Consider the following 17277-nt stretch of genomic DNA (forward strand, 5'->3'; position numbering starts at 1 on the left):
GAAAAGATACCCAACTTTCCCCAAGACGCACCACTCACTTCTAGCTCTAGAAAAATCACTGACACAAAGCTGGCAGAGGTGAGATAGCTGCATTCTGCACCAGCTGCCCCCTCCTCTGGCATATGGAGAGAGAAGTAATGTGTCCAGGGTATTCTAAGGGTGAAGAAAAGGCACACTAGAGTAAAGCTTGGCTACATGTGATCCTCCACTAGCACAAGGTCACTTATAGACTTTAAGCAGTATTGTGGGTCAGCTACTTTAACATGTCAAGGCCAGGCAGCACAGGATTATGGATTTCTCCATGCAGTGCTACCTTCCACTGTGCCTGAGCTGAGCTCACACATGGTACAGAATTTATCCCATTGCCTTTAAATGTGTGACATATTAATGCTATTTTAGTCAATTTAAAAAGGGTTTTATGGCTCCCTCTGAGCATTGCACAGTTGAACTCATGACAATGAAGGCATCTGGCTTTGCAGGTAGAGGGATACAAAATCCAGTCCTAATTTCTTATTGAAGAGTTTCTAAAACATGCCTAATTTTTTTGCTCAGTAACAAGTGGCATGTCCAGAATACATGATGGTGTGGTGTGCTATAAAGGTTCTATTGTCATGAGTTTGGAATGATCTGCAGTGGTCACTCTGTTAACTGCAGTAGTCCACAAACCCCAGGGCAAGTTACCCATAGTTCTGAATTGTGCAGACAGCCCTGATTTTTAATGAGCAGAAACATAAGTTATTTTCATGTACTTGCAAATACTATTATAATTCACGAGCCATATCAATGCTTCAGAAGTTAGAAATTAACTGACAATTTGCTGTGTTCCAGAGGCAAAGCAATAGCCATGCAATAGACAAACTAGGGCACACCTAGTTTATCACCTATTCTGCTTAAAGCATTTTTGGACTTTTTGGCATGTTTCCTTTTTCTGTATATACAGATAACCTGTGCATTGTAAATGGATCCCCTCATATATTTACAAGTACTCAGATTACATTTTAAATTAAACTGAACTTGTAGAATTGAATAATCTAACCTCAAACAACTAGAACTGTCAAGGGTTCTTTATCTCCATTCAAAGAGAGAAAATACCCAAACGTAAGCAACTACTAAACTTACAGTTTTACATTAGGATTGAAAAGGACAATATCAGGTGTTAAATGTAGTTTCAATATTGTAGAACTGCAGTGAACTGTTTTCCCCGGGGTGAGTCAGGAAAACATGCCTTGCATGCTAATTAGCTTTAGCTCATGAAGTGCTTGCCATTGGCCTGGCAATATTATTGGTGAGCCCACTGTTACATGCTTGTCATATGAAGCTAATTTAAATAAAATATTAAAAATTGCACTTCTACAGCAGCATGATGCGTAATATTTTCTCAGACCTAGCACATTCTGTTACAATCTCATTATGTGTGTGCGAACGTTTTTTAATGGAAAGGTCCAAAGGAGTTCAAGAGTGGACTGAGACACATGCCCAAGAAAAAATGAAAAAGGAAAATCAGATTTAGTATCAAATCACAATAGCCAGATTTTCAGACCTTGATGCACTGGTATGATGGTAATCGGGCCATTGCATTTGTTCATCCTTCTCTTAATGGAGAGAACTGGACCTCAGGCAGGGCTCGGGGTGGCATGATGCATCACCATGCAAGGAGAACACTTAGGTATTCCAAAGAAACAAACCAGGTTCAAAAAAATAAAGTAAATCAAGGGACCCACCTTGAGAATTTGTAAACCACAGATCTCCTGCAGTCTCCATGCTCAACACATTTAGTTCTTGAAGCCTTTCTCTCCTACCCTCTGTATGCTCCCTAACACTTAAATGTCCTCTTTAAAGATCAGTGACCAAAACTGTACTCAGTACTCCAAAAGCAGCATGGCAAAGGACTTGTATAGAGGAATCATCTCCTTTGTTTTCCAAATGTATTAAATCTCTTATCTATACATCCAAGCACCCTGTGATATTATGAGTTATTACTGTCAAGAAGATGGACATTGACGGCTTCATTGCAGTTGCCACATGACACTTCTTCTCACAGAATGCCCCTCACATCAGTACTGTCTAGGGATTGAGTGCTGTCTGGCTACTGTTGTAGTAATTTTCATGGCTCTGAAATGTCTGTTTAATAATAATTAAGGTGCAGGGCATTAATGACTGGTTAGAAGGAATTGATGGCTTATGGCCTCTACTGAGCCTTTCACCCTACTCAGTCATTAATCCCAGGGAAATGCCCTGAAGTCAATATTGTTATTATAAATGAAAAATATGAAATATGGATTTTTAAACATGGCAATTGCAATTGGTATGTACACAGCATCGCTAGAATAGTTGCCTATCAAATTGCTCTCAACATTCAGTTTAATTCATAATTATTATTTTTTGCTTGATTTTCAACCTTGCTTTAAAGGTTGTTAACCTTACTTCCCCATTGTCTATAAAGGGAGGCTGTAGTGATTAGCTCTAATACCTTAGATAGCTAAATACAACATATTATACACATAGTGTTACGAACTAAATTATTTTACATGTTTTGTGGGTGGTGCTCACCTGGTGCACCTAAAGACCAAATTCTGTTTAGCCATAAAACAAGCACAGCATGGGCAGTGGTATGGCAAACTTCCTCAATGCCTCACCAGCGTGGCTCAAACTTGATGCAGACAGGCCATGTTTAATGGTGAGAAAGTCATCCTGTTTCCATGCCCATGTAATCCTTAGTTTGACTGCTGGGACGGATAAGGATGTCTGCCAGGAAAAATTATAGTATTATTTTTATTAGATAAATACATGGAGTGTCCATCACTATGGAGTGTCTGGTGGTAACTTGGTGGAAACCATGTGTTGCTGATATAAAGAACATGACTCTACTAACAAACTATAAGCATAACATTTTTGGTGGAGAATACGACCAGGGGTTCTCAAACTGGGGGTCGGGACCCCTCAGGGGGTCACAAGGTTCTTACATGGGGCGGGGAGGGGAGTTGCGAGCTGTCGCCCTACAGCCCAAACCCCACTTTCCCTCCAGTATTTATAATGGTGTTAAATATATAAAAAGTGTTTTTAATTTATAAGGAGGGGGTCGCACTCAGAGGCTTTCTATGTGAAAAGGGTCACCAGTACAAAAGTTTGAGAACCACTGTGATAGACTATAGCTTAAAACTGTAAAAGTCTAACAATCTGATCCAAAGTCCATGGAAGTAAATGTAAATCTATTTCCTGACTTTGGTGGGTTTTGGATTAAGCCCTAATGTTGAACAATACTTCCTTTGTCACATAATGGCCCATATTCTACCCCATCATTGTGCAAACTCCCATTGCTTTCAATGAGATATCTGTGTCTGAAATAAGGGTAAACTACAGCAACTTTTTGTTTCTTTTGTACTATTTATTATACTTAATGATTTCACATTTTGATGATTTACTAGTCTTTTTAGCAACTATATTTTGTAATTGAAGTCATTTAAAAATACATTGTAGAGGGCCCAGTACCATAGCGTCCTGGTCCATGATTAGGGCTCCTAAGTGCTATGGCAATACAAAAATAAAATAAGATAAAATAAAATAAGGCAGAGCGTGTAAGTGGAGTAAAAACTTCAAATTAATGAGTTATAGGCCTGGTCCAAATCCCCGCTTAAGTCAGTGGGAATGTTTCTGTTGGTTTCAGTCGGCTTTGAATTATGCCTTGTGTTTCCCAGTTCTACTTCCCGGGGCAAATCACTTAGAAGCTGATTCTGATCTCATTTCAGTGAAGCAAGTGGAGTTCCTGGTGTAACTGAGATTAGAATCTGGCCTTAATCCTTCAGGTTTTGCCTTTATTAGAATTTAAGAAATCTTTCCATTGTTATCTCTGGTTCAACTAAATTAGTGTTAACAGCCCAGGTTTGGGTTTAATTTATAATTTTATTATATCTACATATTTATGGCCCCAATCCTGCAGAGCATGTTAGCACCTGCCTAACAAGTGAAATCAATGGGACCACTCAGGTTTGCAAAGTGACACACCTTCTCAAGAGCTTGGCAGGCCTGGGACCTCTATCTCTGTATGTGATTATAAAATATGGTACAGCTTCATTTTGTGCAACATCCTCAGTACAAACTCTACCACAAAGTGCTTTATAGAGTTAAATAATAAATAATAGGAGAGAGAAATATATAGGCAAGGCAGGAGAGAGATGATTGCTGATGAGATTTGAAAAGAGATGAAGATGAAGATGGAGGTTTTAGGAATTAAATATTAACACCAAAGAAAGCTGGATTTGAATGGAACTGATTGTTTTTCTCTGCTGTGGAATTTCACGGCTTTATTTCCTACCCACTGGCCAGGGATGCCAGGCTTCCTGTCAAAACGCTCAGTAAATTCACTGTACTTAGAGTCTATTTTTAAGAGATGGCAAAGGATCGCAATTAGCTAACTACAGCCCTCTCCGATTCCAAACGTCTGCTTTGTCCTCTGATTCACCTTTCTGCTTATTTACTGACTCTTAACAATTCCCATAGGAAGCTGACTGAAGCAATGGAAAATGCATCAGCAATCCAGCCCTCTCCCAAAAATGGGAAAGAACTACCACTGAATTGTGACCTGCCACCCTGCACACGCGGCTTCAGAGCCCCTTCAACAAGCCGCTCTTCCTTAGAGATAACAGCAGAGAGGCCCTGGTGATGCAATTTGAGATACAGGAAGAGGAGGTGGGAAGCTGCTTTAAAACAGCCCACAGTCTGCTAAGCCACACTTTAGTGGACTTCTCCTAGCATTTGGCTGGCAGCACAGTATTCAGGAAAATGTTCTCAGTATTTCTGCAGGTGATTTCCAACCAAGTGGTGGAGATGAGAAAGTAGAGTAACTAGGATGGAGTGAATCATTGAGAAGTCTTTCCTAGGATCAAAGGCGTGTTGGGAGGGAAGTTATTTTAATTGTGCACCTGATAGCCTGCAGTGTAAGGATGTCCTCAGGAGCCAGCCTTACTGGCTGATAAAGTACTTTCTTCAATAAATGATACAAGGGAGTTCCAGTATGAAAGACAAGAAGGTAGGATCATTCCACAGCATAGGCTAGAACTAGTACACCATGGTTACACTTCCTGCCATGTAATAGCCATAGTCTCATACACGTTTAGATTTTTTTCTGGTCTATATTGCATTCGTTATATAGGTAAGTGAATCTTAAGAGACTGATAAGAGGATTAGGGTGTAAGAAGGGCTTTACATAGTAAACTGTTCTCTTCAAGTATCAGGAAAGTGGCAGCTGCTCTCCCCGCCCTCCAAGTACCATATAATTCCCGCATGTGTTCAAATCCGGGAGGTTCTGACGTGAGGTCGGAATCCAAAGGTGCGGAGTAAAAGCAAAGTCAATGCAAACTGGTGCAAAGGTCGTTGTTCGTCTCCCACGTGACTCTCTGGGCTCTCCTGAAGAAATGCATCGGGGGTATCACCTCAGCGAGGCTTCTAGCCTCTTCCCAGACACCTGCCTCTAGCATTTCTCAGTCCCCCTCATCTTTTATTTCCAGAAGGGCTGAGCCATGTGTCGGATTGTCCCTTTCATCCGCACTGGAACGCTCTCTCCCCAGGTGGCGGGCAGCTCCTCACTCACAAGGGGCCCGTTGCTGCAGCTGGGGGTGGGGATGGGCTGGGGAGAAAGAGGCCGCAATGTACAGGTCAGGGCTTCGGAAGGGAAGGGGAGGAGCAGCTATTGCACCTTGGCTCGTGTGGGAAACACCCTCCTCGCGAAGGACCGTGTTATATAACCGAAGGACAGGGAGCAGTGGCCAGCTACAGCGGCAGTGGGGTGCTCCGGCTGTGCTTGTTGGTACTGTCAGCCTCGGAGGCATCGCTGGGGCTCATGTAGGCGCCTCGCTAGAGGGATTTTGCTTTCCAAATCCGCATCTCCTTCGCTCATACCCACACTGCCCACCAAATCGGATTTTCCCCTTGGTGACAGCGGCTGCCCGTCAGCTGGATGCTGCAGGGAGCCCGTGCGCCCCGCCGCGCTCTCTCGCGGGCGCTGTCAGGATGCACCGGCCCCTCGTCTCAGGTGGGGCTCCATGGGCTCCTCTTCTGAGGGAGAGAGTTTTCTCGTAGGACGGGCCGGGCTTTCTCACAGGGCGCGGGAAGGGGGGTCTCCCTGGCGCCTGCAGATTTCACAAGGCTGCGCGAGGAGCTTCTCCCGGCGCCCGCTTCTCCCCTGCTCTGCAGAGCCCGCACCTCACCCCTCCCGCTCGCCCCAGCCCCACCGCTCCTTCCCCCCCAGCCCTCCTCTCATCTCTGCCCCCTCACTCCCCCTGCCCCCTCCACCCCGCTCCACTCCTCCCCCTCCTCCCCCTCCTCGCTCCTCTTCTCCCGCACGCTCCCCTCTCGATTCCACAAGTGCCGCTCACTTCGCTCGGCTCGCTGGGAGCTGCCGGGGCCGGGGAGCCCGCCAGGCAGGGGGCGGCTCGGCGCCCCGCTCCTGCCCCTGCTGCCCGCGCGGACCAGGCTGCTGCAGGCGCGAGCGGGCTGAGCGAGCGCGTGGCCCCCCGCCCGAGCCCCTGTATGTTCGGCCCCTGGCGCAGCGCAGCAGCCAGCAGCTCGGGCGGCGGCGGCGGCGGCGGCGGCATCGCAGCGGCCGGGCTGGGAGGCAGGATGCAGGGCTTCCTCCGGCTGGCCCTCGGCTGCTTGGTGGCGGACCTGCTCACGCTGGTGTGCCGGGCGCAGGAGAAAGCCGGGCAGCACCTGGGCAGCATCGTGGTGCTCTCCGGGGGGAACCACTCCAGCTTTGGCGAGCACGGAGACGCCTCGGAGCCGCCCCCGACCCCGGACTTCTGCCGGGGCTACTTCGACGTGATGGGCCAGTGGGACCCGCCGTTCAACTGCAGCTCGGGGGAGTTCGTCTTCTGCTGCGGCACTTGTGGCTTCAGGTTCTGCTGCAAGTTCAAGAAGACCCGGCTGGATCAAAACACCTGCACGAACTACGAGACGCCGGTGTGGATGAACACGGGGAAGCCCCCTGCCCGCATCGACGACCCCCTGCACGACCCCACCAGGGATAAAACCAACCTCATCGTCTACATCATCTGCGGGGTGGTGGCGGTCATGGTGCTGGTGGGGATCTTCACCAAGCTGGGGCTGGAGAAGGCGCACAGACCGCAGCGGGAGCACATGTCCAGGTAAGGCTCGGCGCCAGGGGCCCTCCCTCCCCCCACCCGGAGACCATACCGGCGCCCGTGTGTTCCTGCTACGCGAACGACTCCCGCCAGCCAGGCTTTGCGGCAGGGCCAGGCTAGACAGACCAACTTTGGAGGGCAGGGCTGCGCCCCAGACCCGGCTTCTGACTCACACGGCCAGGAGCACCAGGCAGCACTGCTGAGGCTGCCCAGCCACTACCCCGCTTTTAAGCTGCAGTGCTCGCCTCCCTCCCCTCCAAGAGCCAACAACTGTTCTTGGAAATATTGTCTCAGAACAAAAAAGCCCAAGTCCAGGCACAAATGCGGGGTCTGAATCAGCCTCAAGGGGGGCTGCTGGGTCTCCCCGTCAAGCCCCTGACAAGGTTTTTACTTCTCAACAGAAGGATGTAAACAAATCCCATCCCTCTCTCCCTCTCTCTCCCACTGCAAAATGGTGTTGACAGGACTTTCCCACCCCAGCTCTTTGTCCTGAAAATGAGGTTGGGGGGTAGAGAGGGAGAGACCAAAAGGGACCTATTGTGGAAGGGTTCTAACGTTTAATATAACCCAGCTGCCTGCATATCAAGCCTTTCCCCCGCAGTTGCTAGAGAGGCAAACTGTAACCAAATATGGAATGTAAAAGTCTTTGTCCTGTGTGTGTTACACTCGGTGTGTCCACCATGCAATGGCTGGATTACATCAAAGAGAACCTCCCCTACCTAGAGTGAGGCATCCTGTGTACTTGCCTGCTCCAGGGACTGGCTGCCTGCTGGTGGGCAGCTCAGGACACAGCCCAATTGCTCTAACATCATACTCCAGCACCCAGATTGTCACAGCACTTCAGAATCAAGGGATAACATATTTGTCCAGTTTTCAGTCTGTCTGATTCATTATGCTAATACCAGACACAGGAAAGCAAAACAAATGGGGAAAGACAGTTGCAGATTTTTTTAAAAAAGCAAATAGCTCCATTAAAGAGTCTAAATTGATTCCAGCATCTTGGTCAACTTTGGAAATGAAATACAGTTGCGAGGACAGGTTCTACTAGCCATGCAGCATGGCAGAAGGTTTTCTATCTCCCTGACTGGTGGTTGATAGAAATGGAGTAATTCACAGTCAGAGCTTTAAAGCTTGGCTCAGGAGTCACCCTTGGAAAGATAGTTCATGAGATCGACAACACCTGGAGCCTTATTACTTGTCCAAGTTTCTGTATTGCTTTGTGATTAACTGCCTCCCCTGAAATGAACAGGGAAGCCACCAAAAATAGTGCTGCAAATGCATCACCAGTTCACTAGCAATTATTTGCTATTTATATCCTGGCTGATAGGGATTCATTTTACTACTGAGGAACAAAGCAGACCATAGAATTTTTAGTCAACTCAACACTGTGTGTCTGTGGTAATTTTGGAGAGACTGTCTTTTTGTTAAGCAGGGTATAAATAGTAAGACATTTTGCGAATCCTGACCCACGAAATTGATAAAAAGAATACATGAATCCTGAAAAAAAATTATAAACCCTACTCTGGATCTGTTAGCCAAAGCTTTGGTAAAATAGCTTTATTCCCATCTGCCTCAATCCATTTATGTAGTGTTTACATGCAGGTAAAACAGCAGGTGAGTTTAGACACTTCATTTGCAAAAAAACCAAACAACCAAACACATGACAGAGAGACGGTGAAAACAGTGCATCCATCTCTGTTCGGCTCTGGTTAGATCAGTCAGTCACATTTCCAGTAGTAGAAATATTTGGTTTAAAAAATCTCTAAAAGGATTTATCTATTTTCTCTCTATCAGATACAGGTATGAAGGGTTCTGAAATGATATTTCTATCCCTAAGACTATGGATACAGAATTATAGGGGATGGAATATCATTCTAAGCCCCTTCAGACCTGTATCTATATAGATTAGATTGCTGAAGCGGGTCTCAGAAAGGATAGTTTTTGCCCGGATTAGTTAATATTGTTCAAACTCATGTACTTTTTCATTCATCGATCTCTTAAGGTAGGATTATTTCAGAGGTTGTAGGAACCTACAAGAGTCAGGATGATAATGGAAAAACAGACGCCCACTCAGTACACACAATGGATATTCCACAGCTGTTAGGAAATCACTACAACTTTTTCAAAAGTTCTCATCACAAACATACAGGGTGGGATTTTTGAAACCATCTAGGGAATTTGGATGCTTAATTTAATTTTTCACACAGTAGCTGAGATTTTCAGAGACTGCCTAAGGGATGAATGGCAATCTCCTTGTCCTCAACCTATTTTACCAAAGCACCATATCCTGGCTTGTTTCAGGGTTCTGGGGGAGAAAAAAGGTGGGGCAGAGCTCTGCACAAAGTTTTACAATGTAAACATAAGTACTTGCTAAAAAACATTTCATAGTACCAGTAAGTAAGACACTATATATCCTATCTAGATATCTGCCTTCTTATATGGCACCAATTCCCATGAGGTCTATAAGAAATGAACATGGCTTCCTATGCTCTGCCTACAATCAATGTCATTTTTGAAAACATAAATTATAAAGCCCTGGTCATGAGTGAGTTAGTTAGGCCACGTTGAAATGATGGACTTGATGTTAGAAATCCTGGTTAAAGATTTTACCCCACTATTTTTCATTAAAGTAGTTTGCTTGGTTTCCACTGCTTGCTGTGTTAATCCATTTTGGCTGGTAGTGAGAAGCACACAGAAGCTGATTTGCTTTTTTATTCCCTCATTTGACAGTGTTTCATCTTCTAGGCCAGGCTGAGAGTATAGCTAACAAGGAGGGACACTATTGCTTTAGCTTCCTTAACTAGCTAATGGATACCTGAAACACTTTAATCCTTTTAACTTTATAAACAAAGTCACTTAAAGAAAGAGTGGCATTACTTATCAGAAATACAATACACAATATACTGGTGTGCCTATTTTATTACTAATGACCAAAACATGCAAAGCTTTATTTTTAATCACATTACATTGCTGAAAGCTGCTTTTAATCTGAAATTTTGTATATGCATGTAGGGAATAAGAATGTTGTCTAATTTAGGGCTAGACTGTGTCATTCTTACTCATCTTGAGGAGTACTTTTTTATGCAGACAGTTCATAGATCTGCTAGCAAAGTAAGGTACTTATGTGAACAAGGGTGTCACAATCTAGCCATTAGAATTATCAGGTATGGTTTCTTTTACCATACACTGCACTCTGCTTGCTATAATATGAAGACATTGTTTTGACATTAAATGGCCATTTTGAAGTTTTATAGATCTTTTGTCAGTTAAAATGCAGAAAAAACATTGACAAGATAAGCAGACTTATTCAGTGAAAACCATCAAACTAATTCATACCTTTTTAGGGATGTTTTGTAGTTCCTGTAGTTTAGACAAACAAGGCAAAGTGTGATCCTTGTTATATTTTAATATAGTACTCTCTTTAGATTGTGGTGTTGGGTGAAGGTGGAAGAAGATAAGGGGAGGGGGAGAAGGATGGCTCTTACATGGTATGCTTCCCATAGGATTCTAAAGTATTGTGCATTCCTAATTCCTAATGCTACCTCTTGGTCTTCTTTAGGTAAATTTGTTCAAAGTTAAGAGAATTAAAGTGTTTCCTTTATCCATAGGCAAAGAAAGAGAACTAGTTTCCTTTATCCATTCCATCCAAGAAAGGAATATAGTGTCCAAGAGAGCATTAATTCTCCCTCTCAATCTTCTATCTCCTATGAGAGGAAGTAAGGTGGAGGTAGATGTGGTGGTGGTGGTGGGAAGACTTATGGTAGGGTATCCCCCCTTCTGAAGGAGCTACGTTACCAGGTGAGATGGGGAATCTGGGTAGCAGTGGAGAGAGGTCTGTCTCCCCAAGTTGTTGCCCTAAGATGCAGTTGGATTTTTCTGTAAATAAAAACACAGTATCATATACTGCCCCCCCTTCACATGGGAGATGTGCACATAAATCAAGAGCAGTAAAGGGCCTAAAGGCCAAAGTCTGCAATCAGATCTGCACTGTATAGCTCCTGTTTTTGTTATAACTTATCTGTTTATGATAGTTTGAAAGCAGCCTCCTGAATATCTTATGAACTCACCTGAATTTTCCCACCCTCCAGAATGCGCTGATTTTCCAAAAGGAGTGTGGAACAAAATAGTCTGGATTGCCAAAATACTGAAATCCTTTGTGTGAAATTATTTCCCAGATTGGTTTTGACCCACTTTTGGAAGCAAAACAACAACAACTAACATTTCATGAAGTCACATCTGTATGAGCCTCTTCAAGCTTGTAGCCATAAGGGAGTTGCCTGACTAGATATGCTTTATAACTTCTTAAAACAGCATTACAGATCCAGAGAGCAAAATCTTACAATAAGAGATATCCTGAAGATTTGTGACACTCTTAAATAGCTTTGGGCTGATCTGATAGGTGGAAGACATTGCTCCATATATGTGTGATTTCTATCATTATCAGTGTAGGGAACAGACAAACGTCTCTGATTTGAAGATTATCATCTCATCCTGTAGAATGCATTTTCTTAAATTCATTAAATGTGAGGCATATGTATAGTGCGAATATAACTCTCTTATTTATTTCATTTCCCAGTGAGACCTTTAATGACACCTTCTTCAGATATTTATAAGATAGTACCATTCTACCATTCTTTATTGTACTTGATGGAGATACAATACAGAAGCAAAGTCAGCAAGTGAAAAACTATATATGGGTAAAGAGTAAAGACATGGTCGTATTTACTCAGGTTAGCCAAATGCGTGGAGGGAGAAGCCCTATGAAGCAGCCTGTTGTGTCGACATAGAGTTTCAGAAAAACAAGCACCCTAAACCAAGTACTTTATGTGGTCATTGTGATACATAAACATCCACTACCATTTAAAATTACATGAGCAAATCCTCAAAAGGGTAGAATGTGACTCTTAATCTGTAATATTCATTAAGACAATAATATGTCATCTATGTTTTATCTCCTATATATGTATCTTTTTTCTTGGGTTCTATGAGGTGCTGAGCATTCTTAATTTTCACTGATGTAAATGACAGATAAGAGTGTGCAGCATCTTGCATGAGATGTTCAGCTCCTTGAAAGATCAGGCCCTTTACTTGAATATTACAATATAAATTGAGGTAACGTTTTGTTAAAAAACAAAACAAAACAAAAGACATCCTGCAGATAAAGAGGTTTCTTTCTTTTGTCCTGGCCTTTGGCATTCTTAATGCCTGGTTGATTATTCCGTAATTAGCAAACAGGCACATATTTTTGAATTAGTATTAGACAATCTAAATGTGCCCAGATTTTCTAAGGTTTGGATTTTAAAAGCAGTTTAAAATAATAGGAGTGGGATACCTTACTCCCTGAACCCCCTTTGAAATGCTGAAGACTTCATTGGTATTTTCAAACACAGGGAACAGTTAATCTGGTAGCGTGTGGGATGTTATTTAGAGTATATAATGAATAATATTTACAGTAACATTAAAGGCAACAAAAAGGCCATCTCTGAAAGCTTGGTCTCCTAGACTGGGGAAATACTAATCCATGCATTATGAGATTACACCATTTTAACTCCCAGAATGAAGGTGAGACCTGTCATTTGCATTTCTTCCTTTTCCAAAAATGTGTCCAGCTGCCTCTTGAATTAAATCTATAATGCCGACAAACAATTTGTTTTGTATAAACAAATTCTGCATACGTTAATTAGATACGAGTGGTCTCCCAGCTTCAGTCCATAACTTGTTTTCAAACTGAGGTTTGTAATAAAATCCTTTCCTTTCAGGATCATATTGTACATACACCTATGAGATCTCTGCTAGTGGCCTTTTTCTCAGCTACGTAATACAGCTCTGCTACTCTTGCTGTATAAGTATTGCTTCATATTGAAGTGTTGCTTCAGTACCTTAAATAATTTTGGTTACCTTCTTCTAACTTTTTACAGTATCATCAGGTTGTAACACAATCAGAATTGTACCTCACATTCTAATAGCATAAAAATGTCCACAGACACGAGGGAACATCTTATTGTGTATCTTATGTGCACCAAAGAGCAAAATCCAGCTCAAGATTTCTCTGTCTATCTGTAACCCACACATTTATATGGAGCTACTGTTCGATATTTCAATATAGCACATAGCAACTAGGAAAATAACTCCTGTCACACTGGTTCAGTGGAAGAACTGTACTGCATTTGCCTCGACTTTCATTAGTGAATGTATTTATTAATTTATAAACCAGATGCAGTATCTAGGATACTGTATGTAACTTTACACAAAAACAAACTAAACTGGGCATAGTGCCTAGTAAAAATATCCATTCTCTTTAAAAATGGATTAAAACGGTCCAGATCTGGTGACAAAGGAGGCAAACAATGGTCAGTGAGGTACAGAACTGAAAACACTTGCACTGAACCCTGAAGACATTAATAACACATGCCATATCATTCCTTTGCCTAAGGCCAGGGCTTTTGCAGGGGGACCAATTATTTTCTATGGCACAGTAATGGATCAGCTACTTATATGGCATACATCTAGTGCCAATTCTGCTCCTACTGAAGTCAGTGACAAAACTCTCTTTGACATCAATGGGAGCTGGATTGGGCCCCTATTAAACTGTGACTCTACAGTATATACGTTGTAATGTACAATATCAAGAACTAAAAGGACCAGAGTACATTGTAACTGCATTATAGATTTTGCAGATTTATTCTAATTGAGTTTAATTTTTATTCTTCAGGGCTCTTGCTGATGTTATGCGACCTCAGGGTCCTTGCACAACAGATCACATGGAAAGAGACCTAAACATTGTAGTTCATGTGCAACATTATGAAAACATGGAGACAAGGCCACCTGCAAATAATTTGCGTAAGTTGCATTATATTAAATCACTGTTTTGCCAGGCGAGTGAGTGATTATGATCAAAGGAGCTAGGACATGGGTTCTTGTAAATCAGAAAATATTCCTTATAAGTCCTTATTATTGAATTAGATTACATCAAGGACTTTACTGTGTCAAAATGGCATTTTCAACTGAACTAAAGTTAAATTATTGCATTTATTTGGGATTAGTTTTGGTGGCTGGCTGCCATTTATTTCATATCTCTGTCTATTTAAAAAGGCATTTTCATTCAGTTCTCAGATTATGACCTATTCACTGTTTCAGTATACTTGACAGAGAATACAAAAGTAGCCAAGTTTATAGTAAGACTTATAGGATGTTTAATAAGACTGTGAAGTCCAAAAAGAAAATGTTCTATGTAGGTATTTATACCAATTGTACAACCATAATGTCTGAACATCTTCCAGAAATGTAGTAAAGAGTAAGTAACTGGCATTTGTCACACGTGTCTCATTCCCTCCCTTCCTCTCTTTTTCTCTCTCCAAAGAGATAATTAGGGGAGGATTGTTTTATTCTTTTATTTTATTTTTAATACATATTATGTATTTTATTTTATAGTAGCTGTGCTATGTGCATGTATTATTGATAGCAATGTCAAAAAAGTGCACTTCACACTTGGTATGGAATGTGGCAAGGCTTCAGGCGGCTTTTAGATCCTGTGCAAGCTTGTTCCACAGTCTTGGACGACCCCCTAAGAAAGCTCTTTCTCCTGCTCAGATTAAGTTTCCCTTTTTGCTGGGCAGGTTTCTCTCTCTCTCTCTCTCTCTCTCTCTCTGTTCAAATTCAAGGTGTTTGTGAAAGAAAATAGCATAATTCAGAACAGCAGGCTACAGTGGACAATTTCTTTCTGTGTTGTCTATCTACAATGTGCTTTCTACTGCAAAAGTATTATGGATTTACTTCTTGATGTGTTTTAAGTATATTTAAATCACCAGCTAATTTGTCTTTCATATGTCTTTCTACAACTATATAGAGCTGACAGTTTGATCATCTTTGACCAAGAAAATAGGTTTTGCTTGGATCATATTGTACAATTGTTTTGAAGCCATATCATACCATCTGTTGGTAAAATGCGTGGGGGGTGGAGGGTCAGAGAACCCAGATAAATAATGGCATTTTTCATAAATAGCACTCTTTGGGGTAGTGGCAGAGGCTAGGTGTGATTTCCCCCTTTTGTGAATACCAGGTATCAAGAGAGAGGAAAAGCTCCAATTTATGGTGAAGCTACTATGTACGGTGAAGCCTGGCCTCCTATTATAATCTGGATGCATAGCTTCCTAAGGAACCACTTGCCCTGCACCATTGAGAGGGGAAAGTACAGAGCTTTACAGAAGCACCTAATTCCCCCCTCCCCCCATCGACATCCACTCAAAAATACACCAGCTCCCAAAGGGAATTTAACTGCATGGAGCACATGTGAGCTTTCAAAGGTTTGATGGAAAGCTGGGAGTGCATGGTGTAGCCACTGCATCTATCCCTGCACTCCATATACCAATTCTATGCTAACTCCTGGGGGAATTCTGTTCCAAAAAATTAAAAATTCTGCACACAAGATTTTAAAATTCTGCAAATCTTATTTGTCAAAATAACACTATATAATCACACCAGTTTCAATTATTTTGGTAATTCCTTTCAAAATACCTGTCAGCAAGTCACACAATTTCCTCAGGAGTAGAGAGTTAAAGAAACCCCTGTAACAACCCAGTTCCTATTTCTCTTCCCCCTCCGCACCCTGAGCCCTGCTGGGGGGCCAGACACTCACACCCCGTCTGCCCCCAGAGCCCAACCAGACAGCCAGACACTCATACCCCATACCCCCCAGAGCCCAGCCAGGGGGCCAGAGTGCCAGACACTCACACCCCTTTCCCCCCAGAACCCAGCCATGCCCCTGCCAGCCCAAACACTCACACCTACAACCCCCTAGAGCCCAGCCACGGCCCCCCTCAGCCCAGACACTCACAGGCCCTACTCCCCAGAGGCCAGGGATCCAGAGGGATGCTGGGTCCCAGGCTTGCATAGAGTTTCCTGCATGCCACTGCCTCCTTCCTTCAGGGCAAGCTGGGAACTGCAGCTGCTGGTAACCCTCCAGTTTCCTCCCCCCAGCCTCGTCTTCTATTTGCGAGCTGGGCTCTGCTGGGTCCAGTGGCCCCTAGTGGCAACCAACATCTCTAAAGTCCATTTCTGTGAGGGGAAAAAGGAAATTCTGCATGCACAACATTAATTTGTGCAAAATTCTGCATTGCACAGTGGTGCAGAATTCCCCCAGGAGTATATACTGTTTGGTCTTCGCTGAATAAAAGGAGAGGCACCTCCTTCCTATGATCAGGTTTTCAAGCAGGGAAGGTGCATAGTGGTAAAGCAATTAGGTGCAATCCCATTCACCCCCATATGTTAAAATAAGGTCAAGAATCTAGGTTACAGACAAAAGCCAAGAAATGCACAACTTCTTATTTCATTGCTCATTTCTGGGTATTTCAGAAATCTTCACACTGGGCATTTAACAGACACTACCTTATATACTATGCTATATTAGCACAACACAGCAGATCTTTATTACCCTCATTGTATTTCTTAGATTTATCAATTTTAGGTACCATGTTTAACTCAATGATAGTACATGTTTGCAGAACCAGGATCTGAGTTCGTTTTTTAAAGGTGCCTTAGACGTTTTGGTGCCAATCCTCAACTGATGCAAGATACCATAGGCCCATCTGACAATTTACACAAGCTGAGGATCTGCCCCTTTGTATTTCATTTTCTTTGCTTTTCATGTTACATAAAGAAATGGAAATGAAATCTGGAATGTGTGCAGACATTAGCATGATATTCCTGTCAGGTTTATCATAGTTACATAAACAATTTTAAATATGTTTATTATATAACTGATAAATCATCATTACTTTTGTGCCATTATAATCAGTCATGAAAATACATACTTAGACAAAATGGGATTAAGCCACTCAACAGAATTAACTGGTACTTTAGAAGCTATTACATTCTGTCAAGTGAATATGTAGGGTACAGAGTGAAATCCTTTATGAAAAAATATTTATTGAAATGGGCAGAAGTCAGTTTTCTACGTCAAATATTTTAGCAGTCTGAAATGTTTATGGTGGAGTTATGAAAAACTAGAAAATTTGGCAGCACCATCACCAACCTGTAACAGTACGGCATTACCCAGTGCTAATGTTAAAGAAATGAGCAACCTTTTAAAATATGTTTTTGCAAGCAAATAAATCTGAAACTTGAGTATGGTTCATAGGTCTAA

General features: G+C 42.6%; 1 protein-coding gene across 2 annotated transcripts in view; it reads left to right on the forward strand.

The window, feature by feature from the left end:
• Positions 1-6349: 6349 nt before the first annotated feature.
• Positions 6350-17277, forward strand: part of SHISA9 (shisa family member 9) — a 240552-nt gene continuing 229624 nt past the window's right edge. Inside the window, exons 1-2 of one of the 2 annotated variants that reach the window (XM_073362378.2) lie at positions 6350-7139; positions 13849-13976. In XM_073362378.2, coding sequence (XP_073218479.1) covers positions 6526-7139; positions 13849-13976 — 742 coding nt within the window. In that variant the 5' untranslated portion in view covers positions 6350-6525. The remainder of the gene's footprint in view (positions 7140-13848; positions 13977-17277) is intronic. The other variant, XM_073362377.2, reaches the window with a different exon arrangement.

Source organism: Lepidochelys kempii, chromosome 10 (assembly GCF_965140285.1).
Source record: "Lepidochelys kempii isolate rLepKem1 chromosome 10, rLepKem1.hap1, whole genome shotgun sequence".
In the NCBI taxonomy this organism is placed as follows: domain Eukaryota; kingdom Metazoa; phylum Chordata; order Testudines; family Cheloniidae; genus Lepidochelys; species Lepidochelys kempii.